General features: G+C 42.2%; 3 protein-coding genes across 3 annotated transcripts in view; 1 reads left to right on the top strand and 2 right to left on the bottom strand.

Moving 5' to 3' along the window:
* The window catches only part of LOC139479371 (S phase cyclin A-associated protein in the endoplasmic reticulum-like), a 105,626-nt gene extending 102,456 nt beyond the window's left edge, over nt 1–3,170 (bottom strand). The window contains exon 1 of the mRNA XM_071262231.1: nt 2,954–3,170. Coding sequence (XP_071118332.1) covers nt 2,954–3,079 — 126 coding nt within the window. The 5' untranslated portion in view covers nt 3,080–3,170. The remainder of the gene's footprint in view (nt 1–2,953) is intronic.
* Nucleotides 3,171–8,598: 5,428 nt separating this feature from the next.
* Nucleotides 8,599–19,624, top strand: part of LOC139479353 (KH homology domain-containing protein 4-like) — a 40,264-nt gene continuing 29,238 nt past the window's right edge. Inside the window, exon 1 of the mRNA XM_071262222.1 lies at nt 8,599–8,648. The gene's annotated coding sequence lies outside the window, so the exon portion shown is untranslated. The remainder of the gene's footprint in view (nt 8,649–19,624) is intronic.
* Nucleotides 17,176–19,238, bottom strand: LOC139465502 (lysine-rich nucleolar protein 1-like). Its single transcript, XM_071247227.1, has 2 exons — nt 19,124–19,238; nt 17,176–18,410 (listed from the first exon to the last, which is right to left on the bottom strand). The coding sequence occupies exons 1-2, from the start codon at nt 19,236–19,238 to the stop codon at nt 17,176–17,178; spliced, it is 1,350 nt and encodes a 449-aa protein (XP_071103328.1).

Genomic DNA, 19,624 nt, shown 5'->3' with positions numbered 1-19,624 from the left:
AATACCCCAAAAAATGTTTGAAATTCTATTACCCCTTCGGATACGTTTGACATTACCAAAACTGGTCTGGGCTAACAGGCTACTGCCAATTTCCATCTCTGAATACTGAACCAAAATTAAGTGGATTTATGATAATGATTCATACTGTGGGAACTGACATACCCGATTCCAAAATGACATTGAAGGATGATCTAATTTGATTGGTTAATTTTACTAAATTTTACACGGTCTATGAGTGATATCAACTTCCGCCCACATTGCTACACTGAATATGTGCGTAAGAACAAGAATGTTTACAAATATTTTAGTCCTGGTAGATAAGAAACAAACTTATTGATCACTGACAGTGTTCCTGTTTACCGGTAATTACAAGTTTTTTACTGGTTAAATTAGGCTTAGATCGGTAATTCATCTGACTGCCAGTCCCTGTGGACTGGCAAAAAAAGTACCTTATAAATCTTTGTTATTGAACCGATATTCGACGATATTCATATAAGTATAGTCTTCAAACGAAGTAAGCTTGTCTGTTGCTATCTGGGTTTTCCCTTGTCTATTTTCTGTGCAAGGAAATAACATTTCGCATTGCTTCACATGCTTCAAGGTTAAATATATATTTGTAGCGATTTAGTCTCAAAATATTTTTTTAAAAACAGAGAAAATTGTGACTGAACTTTGTGTGAATGATCTAACTAAATTACTTCAGAGATGACGTCGTTTATTTGTTGAAAGTTGGGACTGACAAAAATTAAAGGGGACTGGTAATTTTTAGAGTTTCAAAAGCCACCTGGAACACTGCATTGATTAAACATGGGTAAATGGTACATTTAAAACTTCACGCTAATGCATCTGGTGTTAAATGACATTTAGCAGCGTATAATCAACAATGAACAACCTCAAAATTCAGAAACAGAAAAGGTTTATCTCCTAATTAACCAAGTCACCAAATCTGACCATCAAATCCAGGTTGTTAGGGTAATACACTACCTGAAATCCCCACCAGAATCTACATGATGACAAAGCCTAACACATTCTGATTATTGTTTGATATGAAGTTACAATCTTTTTTTCATTAGATACCTCCATATCCCAACAAGCAAGATGTATTTGGGATTAAAACCAATGGAAGAGTTCATTATATTATTTTCTATCCATATTGTTGAAAAAGGGACAATTGCGATACAACAATAACTCAATTACTCCTCAGAACACTTAAACATGATAAAAAACATTCTTCAATTATCATTTTTATATTTCTACCACCCATCACATGGTTTGGAAACAAAATTCCATAATCATGAAATCAAAACACACTTTTATTTGGAAATCGTAACAAAAATTATGCAATCACATTCAACATACCATGTTCACCATAATAAGCAGTATGGGCACTTGGAAATAAGAAATTAGACAAGGGTGGGGTGGGGCTTATTGTAGCCATACACAAGGAGGTATACCTGTTTCCAGCGATCAAGCAGTAGTGTATAAACCTTGTTTAAACATTGATGAAACTAAAACTATTTGGATAACAGTTACAAGTCAATTATATGCCCACTGCTGCTGTTTCCTTTAAACAATCCATAATATACACATGTAAATATGGACTGTCATGTAAACACAGTTATTGGAGCAGAAATCATAATATAGTAAATGTGGTATGTTCTTACATGTTAAACTATAAAGTTTGTTTAATGCTATTATGAAGTCGCAATATCTGACCATGGCTGGTCACACAATTAACAAAATTCATGACATCCTGTTTTTATGCGGCAATCTTAAACCATGTCTATATCATTACAACATGATAATCATTTTTAAAATAATCTTTAGGACATGTCTCCATGTTGATAACAGTTAGTCATTAAAATGGTGAATGTTTAAAACCAATCTGGAACGCTCCAAAATACCATCAAAATATGCCAGTGGATTCGCATCATAACTCTAATGCTAATGGCTGAACAAATTCAAGAGGTCCAAAGATTTTAAATATTATGGGAGCAAAATCTCCAGGACCACCTTTAATTTCAAACATTGTGTGCTATTCAAAATCTGTCACACGTAATAACCAGAGTGTGCCATCTGACAATAGTTGCAATTGGTCGGTAAACCTGAAAATAGCAAAGGCAGGCACAGTTTGTATTGAAGTTCCCAGACCTTAACTCTAAGGTTAGTCAAAAACAATTTGTAGCTTTCTGCTCTGAGACATACAGCAATGTGTTAGGGATATTAACAAAATGATGACAATTTGGTTTTATTTTATATAAACATGTACAAACATATTATTATGCCAAAGGATTAAATAGTCTAATGTTCAGAAACAAACACTTTTGGACCCACTTTGGGTGCTAAAGGTTATTTTCAAAGTATAAACTGAACAAAAAAGCATTTTTATAAATGTCCAATGAGGAATGAACAAGATGTTCTACCATCACTGTGCAAAAAAACTTATGTACAAAATGTGATGGGAATATTGTCATAACTGACAAATTTTACTGTTGATCCTTAATGGTCAGATTTAGCTTGATATTGTTCATTTTGTTTATTTCAGGTGAACAGTGAGTCATTTTGTTTATTTCAGGTGAACAGTGAACAGTAATGAAATATGGTGTGTACATTTACTTAATCGTACATCTCTCAAAACCAAACACGTTGGGGAAATTCGAGAACTGTCTCGAGTAAAATTATCTTGTCTTATTCTCTCTTCTAAATATCTACAAAACGCATTACATTTAAAACTAAAGTTCTAAATCCAGGCGAGAAAGATCTAAATCTTCAGGACCAAAATTATTCTTCAGTGGGGTACCAAGACAAGAGCTGATAGGAACCAAAATAACGATGAGTCATTTAGTTACTGAGGATTCTGCAGCTGCTGAAATCAACAGGTGATATTTTAAAAATAACTAACAGCTCTTTCGTTTTTAACAAATGCCTCTGGAACCTACTCCATTTCACTTACACTGGAATGAGAGCCCTTTCCTCGCTGGGAATTGCCACCATTCGCAAGACTCCGGTACGAACTTTCACCGTTATCTGACCGAGATTTGGGCCCCGGGCCGTGCCTCTTCCTCCGAGAATCACTCATAGTACTGCAGTTAACTAGGTAATGCGCTGGTTAGTACAGTTGTTACTCAGACATACCACAAATAAATATGATATCGGTAACCAGGTCAAGACAGAGCCTGCGCCTGCAGACAGCCAAAAATATGACGTCTGCGGAACTATAATGGAGTAGTTCTGCAGTTAAAAAATAAAACTATCAAACGTAGCTTAAAAAAACAAACAACAAGAACATATGTTGGGGTGATAACTACAGTGTGCTTCATGTATTCAGAATAACATATTATATTAACATTATTTAATTATGCACGTTCACAGAGATCGCGTAACTGAAAGGGAGGTTACTCTCTTAAAGGGGCCCCACTTAGGTTGCTTAAATATCTCATTCTTACGACCTGCAAGTGTTGATGCTATTCGTAAAATAAAATATGATTTCACTTCAAATGTTTAGAAAACGTAATATCTATGTAATGAAGCTCGACAGGAATTTATTTACATGAAAACGACGAATATCCTTTTTTTCTGTTATGTATACCGGATTAGAATAGTTTGTGACTCACCAGTCAGCTCTATCAAAGTGACTCTATTTCTATGTTTGGATAAAATTGTCATAAGTAAATTCGTCTACGATATTTTAAGTATTTACCACAATATGACGAACTGAAAACTATCATGGATTCCACAACTCAATACTTTTTACACATAATGTGCCCTGTACATGAATGATTCAACGTAGTTAAGGCAAAGTTACTGGAAAGTGATAAGATCTCCTGTATGCTATACATGTATTTCGATATGCGTAACACTGTGCTACCATTGGTTGTGTGTATATGTAAGAGTGAATATTATTCTACCCTATATTTTATCCCGGGGATGAAATTCCCTAGTGTCAGGATGATTCTCCCTAGTGAATTTGAGCCCATACCAGTGTGTTTAATCCTATCCTATAACTATACTCTTGATTAAAACTCCCCCCGGGATAATATTTAGGTAGGATATAATCCTTGCTTACATATACACCTGTCCATGATATTACGGAAGATGTTTGTTTATGTGAGTATAATCAACTTTGTATTGGTCTTAGTTTTAAGTTTATTATTTGTTAAGCACTCAGCAGGACACGAACGCCTTACTCCTGACAGGAGATTTGGCTTATCGGTAATCGCTTGGTTCGAACACTTCTACTGTTGTGACTATTCGGCTAGTCCGTATACTTACGGACATTGGAAAGTCTGTCTGGAGTAGCCATGCTCTTGTGTTACACTTAAACTGCACTGTAAAAAAAACGCTGTAAAAAAACATGCATCACAGTATTTACAGATGCAGTATGTGTCTCCACAGACTGTAGTATTTACACATGTAACGTATTTCCATAGATCGCAGTAATATGTAATATTTAAAGATTGTTTGCTTTATTGCTTGTTGTTTAACGCCGAACTCAGCAACATTGCAGCCATAAATAATATGACGGCGGTCTGAGAAAAATCGCGTCTTGACCAGACAATCCAGTGATTGACATCATGAGCATCGATCTACGAAAGATTGGGATACGATGGCATGCATCAACCAAGTCAACGAGCCCGATCACCCGATCCCGTCAGTCGCCTCGTAGGACAAGCAGGGGTTGCTGAAAACTGATTCTAACACGGGTCTTCACGGGTCAGTAATATGTAATAACCAGGATGTGACTACCACGAGGGTATCCCGCTGACAGAGCTGGTATTACTTAGGGGAATGCTTACTGCAGTGTAAAGGGCATGTAATTTCTATGTTTTCTAGAAACGAAGTGACCAATTCATATTTTGTTTTGCCACCAGATTACAACTTCATTTTGACCAGCTATGTCATTCGTAGTGTGTCATAAGTCTTGTCCAAATTATATATTTTGTATAGATTTGTAACCAACTGAAAAAAAAACCAACAGAAAATTACCCCTCCCTACACAATAAGTTTCTTAAAGAAAATCATGAGAAACAAGACAATGTGTTTAACTGGCCTTATGCCAGCAGTATATCGAATAACTTCTTTGATAGGCATTTAGAAGTTGGAGTACTAAGTAAGGATAAGAATTTATGGATGAACAACTTCTTATTAACATTTAAGAGCGACGTTTCGGCGTGGGTTGGATAACGGTGTTAGAAGCAACACCGAAACGTCACTCTTAATTGTAAATAAGAAGTTGTTCATCCATAAATTCTTATCCTTACTTAGTATATCGAATAGCCTGCACTAAAACCCGTGGACGTCGTGGTATCACCCAACTCAATGTCGGCCACCACGTGCTCCAATGAACAAAGATAATCCCAGCTTATCGTTGACGAAACAATCCCTGTAAGCTAATTTTGTAGCAAAATGTTTTTGTAGAAAATTGACTCGGTGAGTGTTTGTTTTAAGTAGGGTGGGTCGCATTATGGCCACAGACAAGCACGTATTCCATCAACTTTTTCCTATTCACGCAAAGAACCATCAGGTATATCACATTCAGTTATACTCTTTATTTCGGTATATGTAGGCCAGCGGTCTATGTTTACATTCGAATACATGAGTGAGTGAGTATGGTTTTACGCCGCTTTTAGCAATATTCCAGCAATATCGCGGGGGGACACCAGAAATGGGCTTCACACATCGTACCCATGTCGGGAATCGAACCCGTGACGAGCGAACGCTTTAACTACTAGGCTACCCGACCGCCCCTCGAATACATGACGTGTAGAATACATGCAACATACATATATATAGTCTAATACAATAGTTGACAAGACTGAAGATTTTTGACATCATATCCTCAGAATTATTTTACGTAGGAGCATCGCATGATAAAAGTACATAGCTAGAATTTGAATACACGTACCGCTTCTTGTGGTCATTAGAAAATAAGATTTATTCTTATCAGGATGAAGGCTATAGATTTCTTGTATATATATTTTATACGTAGATGTTTGTCCGCAGTGCAAACTAATAAGAAGTGATATTCATCCTCAATTTATACATAATTGCAACATTAACATTACTTTGCCATATGTTAATATGTCTACCGCTTTCAATATGCAGTTGGTGGAAAAAACATCTCAATTGTGCTAGGACCACTTTGAATTTCTTAATAGACATACATTTGAGGTACAGCTCTGTTCTAAAAGTAACTTTAAACAATAAATGTGAGGATGTTTTGGTACCGTTTTGGAGCATGCTGTGCCAAACCTGCTCATGGGTATATTTTAGGTGTGGTATGAATTCAGGTAAGAACGACTTTTGAAGGTGAATAAACTGCTGTTCCGATATAAGCCAGTAACTAATAGAGCTTTTGTAAGCATAAATAGATAATAGATATCATATTCATAGATAGATTAAGTGTAAATAAATATCTTGTATGCAGAAGAATCTTCGTGTATTCTCACACTACATGATTACAAGTAACTGCAGATGAAACAACACGACTGCTGTAAGTATCGTTCTGTCCGAGTTAGAAGCTTAGGATTACATACTACTACTACTACTACTACTACTACTACTACTACTACTACTACTACTACTACAGATAAACAGAATGTGAGTGAGTGGGGTTGTTGTTTAACGCCGCACTCAGCAATATTCCAGCTACATGACGGCGGCCGGTAATCGAGTCTGGACCAGGCAATCCAGGGATTGACATCATGAGCATCGATCCACGCCATTCGGATCGATGACATGCATCAACCAAGTCAGCGAGCCTGACTACCCAAAGCAGAATGTGTCTCGTATTGTTGGGATATATATATATTCTACCAAAAAGGATTAAGGACCACTCGTTCTTTCGCATTACTGTAGTTAATCTTGCATCTCTTGTAAGTATTATATATGACTAGACCTTTATAAATGTTATTTGGGCTTTGGGGGCACGGGTGGTCCAGTCGTCTAAGGCTCCGCGATTCGCTGTGCAGAGTTCCGTCGCTTGGACACGCCAGAAACCTATGAATGTGGGTTCGAATCCCGGTTCGCCCCGATTATATTTCTAGGTTTGTCAGCACCATACCCGTGCTCGTGGGTTTCACCTAAGTGGTAAACGTCTGAGACTTGCATCACTTCTGGCTTTCCTCCCACATTAAACTGACACACCGTGATATAACTGGGATGCTGTTAAAAGTGACGTTAAACTCAACTCACTCACTCACATATTTGGGCTTTACAAAAGATTGATTTTGTAAATAAACTTCAAGTACCACTCATTGCGCTGTTATCATTACTGGGGTAAATACTGTAACTTTGCTTCAAACACCTGACTTCTGTCGATCTATGTAAATATCGATACTTTCTGTTGGTCTTTAACTGTATCTGATTAACTTTATATCACAGTGGACAGTCATTGTTTATAGATATGACACCGTCAGAAATTCAACCTCACCATTACCATAAATATAACATATCCCATATGTAATAACTATATATATCAGCGAGTCTACATAAACACCCTGATAATATTAGCTCTTTGTTACTTGATATCGTGTGAGGGATTAGGGTTAACCCAGGTGTCACAGTCGTCTAAGGCGCCGCAATTCGCTGTGCAGAGTTACATCCCTTAGGCGCGCCAGAATCCTATGATCATAGGTTCCGATCCCAGATTCTCACTGATTGTTTTTCAAGGTTTGTCAGTACTACACCCGTCCTCGTTGGCTTCACCAAAGTGGTAAGACCTCACGTTCTTCGAGGTTTCACATCAAGCTGACACCCGTGATATAACTGAAAGGCTGTTCAAAGCGGCGTTAAACCAAGGAGCTCCTTAGACAGGTTTATATTATTATGCAACAACAAAGCAGCACAAGGCACCACAATGACTGTGTGATACATGCAACTACGGATCTAAGCAAGTCGCCGTGAACTAACTATTATGGTGAGGTGAGGTAAAATGGAGTCCAAGATTATTGCACTTATATAGCGACGTGCATGCACCTGTGTTTGTGCTGCTGCTTGTACCAGTCCGGACTGATGCCGATTTATAGTGGTAGCACACCGAGGATACCATGCCGCAGTTTAACATGAATACCGCACTCGGACACAGTATACTGACTCCGAGCCGACCTGTCGTTGCTTTAGCCCCTTAATGCCGAGCGCCAGACAGGGTAACAACAAGTACCATCTTTTAACGTCTTTTGGTATGACGCGGCCGGGGATCGATCCCCGGACCTTCCGCTCTCCCACTAGACCACGGAGGCGGTCCTCAAGAGAGAGAGATTGTTATAATGATGGTTCAATTTCTCTCGCTGTTTAGTTTCTTATAGGAGTCGATCACAAACACATCGAATATACTGGGGTAGTGTTGATATGGCAGTTACTTTATCAAACTTCATCAGCGTGAAACAGATGGCAAGACTGTCAAACGAACAACACGGGACAACTATTACTCTTGCAGTGTAAACAATTGATTTAGCAGCCTGTAAAGGCAGACGCGTCCCAAATTATGTATTGGAGAAACTATTAAAACATCTGCACGCTGAACGATCGATGCATGCTGGTGTTCAGATACACAACGCGTTGTCCATCTACGCAGCATATATTACGCCAAGGTTGGTCATCTTGTTCAAGTCAACATGTTTGCCTCTATCCACAAACTAAGTCACACAGTAAGTATATTATCTTATTACATGTACAAAGTAGAACAGCTACAGCTCCCCTGGTTGAGTAACATGGCTAGCTTGAAGCTGAGTAACACGGCTACAGCTCCCCTAGTGGAGAAATATGGCTACAGGTCCCATAGTGGAGTAACATGGCTACAGTTCCCCTAGCGGAAAAATATGGCTACAGATCCCCTAGTTGAGTAACACAGCTACAGCTCCCCTAGTGGAGTAACACAACTACAGTTCCCCTAGTGGAGTAACACAGCTACAGTTCCCCTAGTGGAGTAACACAGCTACAGTTCCCCTAGTGGAGTAACACAGCTACAGCTCCCCTAGTGGAGTAACACAACTACAGTTCCCCTAGTGGAGTAACACAGCTACAGCTCGCCTAGTGGAGTAACACAGCTACAGTTCCCCTAGTGGAGTAACACAGCTACAGTTCCCCTAGTGGAGTAACACAACTACAGGTCCCCTAGTGGAGTAACACAGCTACAGTTCCCCTAGTGGAGTAACACAACTACAGGTTCCCTAGTGGAGTAACACAGCTACAGTTCCCCTAGTGGAGTAACACAACTACAGGTCCCCTAGTGGAGTAACACAGCTACAGGTCCCCTAGTGGAGTAACACAGCTACAGGTCCCCTAGTGGAGTAACACAGCTACAGTCCCCCTAGTGGAGTAACACAACTACAGGTCCCCTAGTGGAGTAACACAGCTACAGTTCCCCTAGTGGAGTAACACAGCTACAGGTTCCCTAGTGGAATAACACAGCTACAGTTCCCCTAGTGGAGTAACACGGCTACATGTCCCATAGTGGAGTAACATGGCTACAGTCCCCCTAGTGGAGTAACACGGCTACAGCTCCCCTAGTGGAGTAACATGGCTACAGCTCCCCTAGGGGAGTAACACAGCTACAGTCCCCCTAGTGGAGTAACACGGCTACAGCTCCCCAAGTGGAGTAACACAGCTACAGTCCCCCTAGTGGAGTAACACGGCTACAGCTCCCCTAGTGGAGTAACACAGCTTCAATTCCCCTAGTGGAGTAACACAGCTACAATTCCCCTAGTGGAGTAACACAGCTACAATTCCCCTAGTGGAGTAACACACCTACAGGTCCCCTAGTGGAGTAACACGGCTACAGTTCCCCTTGTGGAGTAACACAGCTACAATTCCCCTAGTGGAGTAACACAGCTACAATTCCCCTAGTGGAGTAACACAGCTACAGTTCCCCTAGTGGAGTAACACACCTACAGGTCCCCTAGTGGAGTAACACGGCTACAGTTCCCCTTGTGGAGTAACACAGCTACAATTCCCCTAGTGGAGTAACACACAGCTACAATTCCCCTAGTGGAGTAACACAGCTACAATTCCCCTAGTGGAGTAACACAGCTACAGCTCCACTAGTGGAGTAACACAGCTACAGTTCCCCTTGTGGAGTAACACAGCTAGAGTCCCCCTAGTGGAGTAACACAGCTACAGGTCCCCTAGTGGAGTAACACAGCTACAGCTCGCCTAGTGGAGTAACACAGCTACAGTTCCCCTTCTGGAGTAACACAGCTACAGTTCCCCTTGTGTAGTAACACAGATACAGCTCCCCTAGTGGAGTAACACAGCTACAGCTCGCCTAGTGGAGTAACACAGCTACAGTTCCCCTTCTGGAGTAACACAGCTACAGTTCCCCTTGTGTAGTAACACAGATACAGCTCCCCTAGTGGAGTAACACAGCTACAGTTCCCCTTGTGGAGTAACACAGCTAGAGTCCCCCTAGTGGAGTAACACAGCTACAGGTTCCCTAGTGGAGTAACACACCTACAGCTCGCCTAGTGGAGTAACACAGCTACAGTTCCCCTTCTGGAGTAACACAGCTACAGTTCCCCTTGTGTAGTAACACAGATACAGCTCCCCTAGTGGAGTAACACAGCTACAGTTCCCCTTGTGGAGTAACACAGCTAGCGTCACCCTAGTGGAGTAACACAGCTACAGGTTCCCTAGTGGAGTAACACAGCTACAGCTCGCCTAGTGGAGTAACACAGCTACAGTTCCCCTTCTGGAGTAACACAGCTACAGTTCCCCTTGTGTAGTAACACAGATACAGCTCCCCTAGTGGAGTAACACAGCTACAGGTCCCCTAGTGGAGTAACACAGCTACAGTTCCCCTAGTGGAGTAACACAGCTACAATTCCCCTAGTGGAGTAACACAGCTACAATTCCCCTAGTGGAGTAACACAGCTACAGCTCCCCTTGTGGAGTAACACAGCTACAGTTCCCCTTGTGGAGTAACACAGCTACAGTCCCCCTAGTGGAGTAACATGGCTACAGCTCCCCTAGTGGAATAACACAGCTACAGTTCCCCTAGTGGAGTAACACAAATACAGTTCCCCTAGTGGAATAACACAGCTACAGTTCCCCTTGTGGAGTAACACAGCTACAGTTCCCCTTGTGGAGTAACACAGCTACAGTCCCCCTAGTGGAGTAACATGGCTACAGCTCCCCTAGTGGAGTAACACAGCTACAGTTCCCCTTGTGGAGTAACATGGCTACAGTCCCCCTAGTGGAGTAACACAGCTACAGTTCCCCTTGTGGAGTAACACAGATACAGTTCCCCTTGTGGTGTAACATGGCTACAGCTCCCCTAGTGGAATAACACAGCTACAGTTCCCCTTGTGGAGTAACACAGCTACAGTTCCCCTTGTGGAGTAACACAGCTACAGTCCCCCTAGTGGAGTAACATGGCTACAGCTCCCCTAGTGGAGTAACACAGCTACAGTCTCCCTAGTGGAGTAACACAGCTACAGTTCCCCTAGTGGAGTAACACAGCTACAGTTCCCCTAGTGGAGTAACACAGCTACAATTCCCCTAGTGGAGTAACACAGCTACACGTCCCCTAGTGGAGTAACATGGCTACAGTCCCCCTAGTGGAGTAACACAGCTACAGTTCCCCTAGTGGAGTAACACAGCTACAGTTCCCCTAGTGGAGTAACACAGCTACAGTTCCCCTAGTGGAGTAACACAACTACAGGTCCCCTAGTGGAGTAACACAGCTACAGTTCCCCTAGTGGAGTAACACAACTACAGGTCCCCTAGTGGAGTAACACAGCTACAGTTCCCCTAGTGGAGTAACACAACTTCAGGTCCCCTAGTGGAGTAACACAGCTACAGGTCCCCTAGTGGAGTAACACAGCTACAGGTCCCCTAGTGGAGTAACACAGCTACAGTTCCCCTAGTGGAGTAACACAACTACAGGTCCCCTAGTGGAGTAACACAGCTACAGTTCCCCTAGTGGAGTAACACAGCTACAGGTCCCCTAGTGGAATAACACAGCTACAGTTCCCCTAGTGGAGTAACACAGCTACATGTCCCCTAGTGGAGTAACATGGCTACAGTCCCCCTAGTGGAGTAACACGGCTACAGCTCCCCTAGTGGAGTAACACAGCTACAGGTCCCCTAGTGGAGTAACACAGCTACAGGTCCCCTAGTGGAGTAACACAACTACAATTCCCCTAGTGGAGTAACATGGCTACAGCTCCCCTAGTGGAGTAACACAGCTACAGTTCCCCTAGTGGAGTAACACAGCTACAATTCCCCTAGTGGAGTAACACAGCTACAGCTCCCCTAGTGGAGTAACACACCTACAGCTCCCCTAGTGGAGTAACACAGCTACAGGTCCCCTAGTGGAGTAACACAGCTACAGTCCCCCTAGTGGAGTAACACAGCTACAGCTCCCCTAGTGGAGTAACACAGCTACAGGTCCCCTAGTGGAGTAACACAACTACAGTTCCCCTAGTGGAGTAACACAGCTACAATTCCCCTAGTGGAGTAACACAGCTACAGTCCCCCTAGTGGAGTAACACAGCTACAGTTCCCCTAGTGGAGTAACACAGCTACAATTCCCCTAGTGGAGTAACATGGCTACAGTCCCCCTAGTGGAGTAACACAGCTACAGTTCCCCTAGTGGAGTAACACAGCTACAATTCCCCTAGTGGAGTAACACAGCTACAGTCCCCCTAGTGGAGTAACACAGCTACAGTTCCCCTAGTGGAGTAACACAGCTACAGTCCCCCTAGTGGAGTAACACAGCTACAGTTCCCCTAGTGGAGTAACACAACTACAGGTCCCCTAGTGGAGTAACACAGCTACAGCTCGCCTAGTGGAGTAACACAGCTACAGTTCCCCTAGTGGAGTAACACAACTACAGGTCCCCTAGTGGAATAACACAGCTACAGGTCCCCTAGTGGAGTAACACAGCTACAGCTCGCCTAGTGGAGTAACACAGCTACAGTCCCCCTAGTGGAGTAACACAACTACAGGTCCCCTAGTGGAGTAACACAGCTACAGCTCCCCTAGTGGAGTAACACAGCTACAGTCCCCCTAGTGGAGTAATACAGCTACAGCTCCCCTAGTGGAGTAACACAGCTACAGCTCGCCTAGTGGAGTAACACAACTACAGTTCCCCTAGTGGAGTAACACAGCTACAGCTCGCCTAGTGGAGTAACACAACTACAGTTCCCCTAGTGGAGTAACACAGCTACAGTTCCCCTAGTGGAGTAACACAACTACAGTTCCCCTAGTGGAGTAACACAGCTACAGGTCCCCTAGTGGAGTAACACAGCTACAGTTCCCCTAGTGGAGTAACACAGCTACAGCTCGCCTAGTGGAGTAACACAGCTACAGCTCCCCTAGTGGAGTAACACAGCTACAGGTCCCCTAGTGGAGTAACACAGCTACAGCTCCCCTAGTGGAGTAACATGGCTACAGTCCCCCTAGTGGAGTAACACAGCTACAGTTCCCCTAGTGGAGTAACACAGCTACAATTCCCCTAGTGGAGTAACATGGCTACAGTCCCCCTAGTGGAATAACACAGCTACAGTTCCCCTAGTGGAGTAACACAGCTACAATTCCCCTAGTGGAGTAACACAGCTACAGTCCCCCTAGTGGAGTAACACAGCTACAGTTCCCCTAGTGGAGTGACACAGCTACAGCTCCCCTAGTGGAGTAACACAGCTACAATTCACCTAGTGGAGTAACACAGCTACAGCTCCCCTAGTGGAGTAACACAACTACAGGTCCCCTAGTGGAGTAACACAGCTACAGTTCCCCTAGTGGAGTGACACAGCTACAGCTCCCCTTGTGGAGTAACACAGCTACAGTTCCCCTTGTGGAGTAACATGGCTACAGTCCCCCTAGTGGAGTAACATGGCTACAGCTCCCCTAGTGGAATAACACAGCTACACGTCCCCTAGTGGAGTAACACAGCTACACGTCCCCTAGTGGAGTAACACAGCTACAGGTCCCCTAGTGGAGTAACATGGCTACAGCTCCCGTATGTGGGTAACCCAGCTATGCGACATTTCCAGCAAGATGCTATCAACTTCAGATCAACTCTGTTTCTTTAATAAGTTTAATCAATGCTGCATGTTACATGATACATATTCCATAACCATGGCAATCTGACCACCTCTGTGGTCTAGTGGTAGAGTGTCAACCAGGTCCAGGGTTTGATTCTCAGCCATGTCATACCAAAAGACGTTAATAGATGGTACTTGTTGTTACCCTGTTTAGAGCTCAGCATTGAGGGGCTAAAACTAGGAATGGTTGGCTATTCATGTTGAACTGTGGTATGGTATCTCAGTGGGCTTGTACTATAAATAGGCATCAGTCTGGACTAGTACAAGCAGCAACACACATACACACGTGCAATGACGTCGCCATATAAGTGCAGTAATCTTGGACGCAGCGATAAACCCCATTTCACCTCAAACACCATGTAAATCTGCAACCGACCTTCTCACAAGTGACTGAATTTGGTTAACCTCACTTTGAAAAGTATGTCAGTTATATAATGTCAGCTTATTCTGCATTTAGCAATTGCATAAAATGTAATAGTGTAAGATCTAAGTATTAAAGTTTGACATCATCAGTCATGTGTTATCAGTGAAATACAAATTACCTTCACACAGATAAAACAATACCCTTGGGATAATACATAATAAAATCTGATTTTAGAAATTCCTCATTCCAATTTTGGACAGTTTGACATAGACGTGTAGCTATGTGACAATGGCCAGTAGCTTGTCAAAACAAACTAGTGATTGATATTATGAGCAACAATTCATACTGTAGAGTGTGATGACACAACTTCAACCAGGTCACAAAGCCTCAAAGATGAGGAATAGGTTGGACCTATTCTATCCCAGGATCCCTGTGGGTATCAACCTCTGATATTTCTGATACAAATCCCCCCAATTGAATTGTCACACAAACTATACAGTGGAAACTTGCATATCCAGACCCCAAATACCCGGAAACCTCACCTTCCTGGCGAGGTTTTTACTTGAATAATGTTAAGCATTACTTATACTACATCAGACAAGTATGGGAACACCCAATATTTCCATCTTATCTCAATGACTACAAAGACAACCAGGAAACATTGGGTAATTTCAGATCATGTGACAGTCAGTGGATGAACCTTTCTGATCAGGCACCAGTAAACAAATCTAATAATACCCATATGTTGAACAGAAAGTTTGAGGGGTCATTTTGAAAAGCCACACGCCATTACAGAGTCAATAATGGGTGTGGCCACCCTGGTTCTTGGCGCACTCTGCACATCAAGCTGTCATTGACCTGTCATTGACCTGTCAAGTGGCTAATGATGCCTGGGGCATTGCCTGATGAAGGAATCCGACAAGCTGTTGCAGATTTGCTGGTAGAGGATGGTTATCAGGAACGTCGTCCCAAAATGTCCCAAACATGTTCAATTGCCCCGAGATCAGGGGAATATGGTGGCCACTGCATTATCTGAACGCCCCCCTGAGTGAGAAAGTCAGTGACAACACATGCACTATGTGGCCTGGCATTGTCATCCTGAACGAAAATGACACCAGGTCCTATGGTATTGAGAGACAGTATCACAAGGGGTCCAACAACCTCTTCTCTGTTTTGGACACAAATCAGATTGCCATGAACATGATCCAGGGGGGTCCTGTATTGCAAACTGATGCTCCCCAACCACCCACACACACACACACCATGACTGGGGGGCACGGGTGGCCCAGTCGTCTAAGGCGCCGCGATTCGCTGTGCAGAGTTGCATCCCTTGGGCACGCCAGAAACCTATGATTGTGGGTTCGAATCCCGGTTCGCCCCGATTATGTTTCTAGGTTTGTCAGCACCATACCTGTGCTCGTGGGTTTCACCGAAGTGGTAAACGTCTGAGACCTGCATCACTTCGGGCTTTCCTCCCACATTAAGCTGACACGCCGTGATATGACTGGAATACTGTTAAAAGCGGCGTTAAACCCAACTCACTCACTTACTCACTCACACCATGACTGACCCTCCACCAAACCTGTCTCATTCACAGAACTTCACATCATGGAAACGTTCACCTTGCCTTCTGAGCACACAGGATATGGCTATCTTGATATTGCAAACTGAACCAAGACTCAGAAAGCAATACCTGTGAGCAGTCCTGACGATTCCAATGCTCTGTGACATGGAAGAAGCGGGCAACAGCAGGATGTCTGCTAGTGCTACGGAGACCAACAGCTTGGAGACGGTTTCGAATTGTCTATGCACAGACATTCACATGTGTGTGTGGCTCAGTTGCAGCTGAAGTGCATTGATGGCAGGGAATCTCTGACCTAAGGCCGTCACAACAATGTAAGGATCATCAGCCCTTGACGTTGATTTGGGTCTGTCTGAACGTGGTCGGTCCTGTACTCTTCCTGTTGCCTGAAAATGTTTCCTAGACAATGAATCACAGATGCTGACCTTTGACGGCGTCATGCGACCTCTCTCATGGCTACACCATCTTGAAGCCATGCAATTGCCCATCCACGATCAACAGCACTTAGGGGTCTTCGCAACATGACGTCTCAAAAACTGGACATTGACAAATGTCTGCTGCCTCAGCTTTTAAACCTGTGTGTGCAGTGGCTGCACAGGAATCATGTAGCACGTGGATGGTTTTGTTTGGGTGGCAGACACCATCGTGTGACAATGGACAGGTTTGCATTCGACATTTCCACATGTTTTCTGTCATTTTGACTGTCGCCAAAACACAACCAATCTGGGTTCCTCCCGGGTTCCAACTGCACATCTGCTTACCTCACCTCTGTCATGTTCCACATGCACCACCAGATATCATACCACTGCATTACTGTACAGCAAACTTTACTTTTACTGAAATATATCCTAATAGTGGGTGTTCTCATACTTGTTTGACATAGTAAATAATAGAGTGGGTTCTTGGTCCCTGTAGCATTTGGGCAGGGGAGGTAACTCTGGCCAGTTGACATGGGATTCTGATATCCTGAAATTCATGTATCTGGACAATATTTAAGAAAACCTAACTGTCCGGATAAGCGTGGTTCGACTGTACCTAATAACAATATAACTTTCTACAATGTGGTTTCCATTCCGGAACTGAAATGTCATTGATAGTGAAAACAATTTTCACAGATCATTGACACCACACACAACACTTCACAAATCGATTACAGAAGATGTTAATTTATTCATTAATTACAATTAATCAGAATCATCAAATTTAATTGACTTAGAGCTTGTCTTGTCTATATAAAACTTCTTGCCTTCCTCAGGAGGCGGAGCAAAACCAAGCCCAGAAGATTTCTCTTTAGAAAGCCTGAAAGCCAGTGCTTTCTCAAAGTCACTTTCAAGGTTCTTGTTTAGTATATCTTCTTCTGCACGATTTAAAGCAGAATTGGAAGAACTACTTTTGGTCCCTAACTTCCCAAATAATCCTGGCTTGTTCTGTCCAAGATTTCCACCTTTCTTAAAGCCCCCCAGTAATCGCATGAACTTTTGTTGTCTTTCGTTGTTACCAAGCGATGCTGTACCCCACTGCCCAACGTATGGGCCTGAAGTGTTGTTGGAGATATCACCCCCTGACTTGTCCTCACTGCCATAGTCAAAAGGCTGACTGTTGTATGAATTTGCTTTCTCCTTACTAGCATGATCAGTTGGTAAACTATTGTGTTGTTTTCTGTTTTTCTTGTTTGAAATCTTCTCAATGCTGTCGTGATGATCATCATGATCATTGTTTTCCTCCAGTGCATCTTGGTCGTGTTTCTTTTTCTTCTTTTTCTTCTTAGCATGAATATCTTCACATTTAGAATCTCCTACGGGTGTTTCCTCATTATCCTCTTGCTTCTGCTTTTTTTTCTTCTTTTTCTTCTTACTTGTATTTTCTTCATTCACTGTTCCTTCATCACTTTCCAAATGGTCACCTTTCACACTTTTGTCTCTTTTTTCACATTTTTCTTTGGACAAATGTGTAATTTCACCTTGTCTCTCTGTGACAACATCTTTTTCTCTTTCTTTTTTCCTTTTCTTTTTCTTCTTTGGTGGGACTGGTAATTCAAGCTGATCACTGTCTTCACTTTCATGGGCTTCCTTTCTTTTACTCTTTTTACTTTTCCTCTTTTTTGCTTTGATTTCACCGCTTGATACACTGTCACTGCCATCTTTGTCGTCCAACTCTGGTTCGTGTTTTCTTTTCTTATTACACTTTTTCTTAAGTGTTTCCTTTGTGTTGCCACTATCGTGTTCTGTTTCAAGAGCAATACCACTTTCACTTAATTCCTGCTTCTTTTTTTTTTTCTTTCTTGTTTTTTCTTCGGCAAAATAATTTTCAGCAGTATTCTTTGGATCATAATGTGCCACTTCAATATCAAGGTCTGAATTTTTCCTTTTCTTCTTTGATTTCTTTGATATAACAGTGTCACCCATGTTGAAGCCCTTACCTAAATAAGAATAGAAAACATTCACATTTGAATACAAACAAAAATATTTACATCATGTGATACATTTCATAATAATATAGGTTGTCTAAAACATATACATGATATATGCAGAGACCATATACCATATACCAAAATAGAAATGATGAATTCATAATAATTCATCTTTCGTTTTATTATATCTAGATCACATGTGTACCTGAGACCATATACCGATATATGGTCTCTAGTACATGTGATCTGGATATCATAAAACATGTACCTGAGACCATACACCAATATATGGTCCTTGGTACATGTGATCTGGATATCATAAAACGAAAGATGAATTATTATTCATCATATTTTTTCAAAATTAGGTTATCGATTCACAGGTGGTTTATGAGAAATTAAATAGTTTTGTGCCTATTTATGTCCGGCAGAGCACAGGACTATATAACTATTAATGATAAACAAATTCGCAAAAACACTCGTAGACGAGCCCGTATGCGGGTTTGTTTGTTATTATTTACCGTTACATGGTCCTGTGTGCAGAGATATATACGTGTTGTTGGTTACAACCACGTTTGAATCATTTTAATTAGTTCCTTTAACTAGAAACATGTAACTAAAATTCCATATTAACAAACTCCCAGACGATGCCTCCTATGTGAGTTTGTTAATATAGAATGTTAGTTACATAGTCCTGTGCTTTACATGAATGGCAGGAATTTTACCAAAACACTGTTCTCGTCTTGAAACCACGTGTTGAAGACTGAGGGAAACCCCAAAGGTTAGGACGCCGCCTAGCGGTGAAACAACAAGGGGCCCTGTTTGGGATGAGAAATACATCTGTGTACAACATGTTCTTTGGTTCCAGTGGTTTGAAAAGCGAAGAATGGTTGTCTTGTTACTCTTGTACTTAATAAAGATTTGCTCATCTTCCCTCATCTGAAATCAGCACGCAAAGTTACTTTCATGAAAGTTTGTACAAAAGACAATATCGTTTCTGGTTCCATTTGAAAATGTTTGGCTAGAGTGGCAGGTGCACGGGATATCTACATCTACTTTACATTATCTTCTGCATAAGAGCTCGGTGGATGTATTAAAACATATGGTTTTCACTGAACGAATATTTCTGTTTCTGTAATCAGCTGATACGAGACATGTCGAGCGCAGGGGGAATTCCTCGAGAATATTCTGACGTCATAGATGATGTCACAGCGTATGTAGATTGA

Source organism: Haliotis cracherodii, unplaced genomic scaffold (genome assembly GCF_022045235.1).
Source record: "Haliotis cracherodii isolate W230 unplaced genomic scaffold, xgHalCrac1.p SCAF_1, whole genome shotgun sequence".
Lineage (NCBI taxonomy): Eukaryota > Metazoa > Mollusca > Gastropoda > Lepetellida > Haliotidae > Haliotis > Haliotis cracherodii.
Note: the sequence above shows the minus strand (reverse complement) of the source record. Positions and strands in the feature narration are given on the sequence as shown.

Excerpts from the sequence above, each read along its gene's own strand:
- LOC139465502 (XM_071247227.1), bottom strand. The coding sequence starts at position 19,238 with ATGTATTTCTCATCCCAAACAGGGCCCCTTGTTGTTTCACCGCTAGGC. Across the intron at positions 18,411-19,123 it reads AAGACGAGAACAGTGTTTTG|GTAAGGGCTTCAACATGGGT; the intron begins GTAAAATTCCTG and ends ATTCTTATTTAG.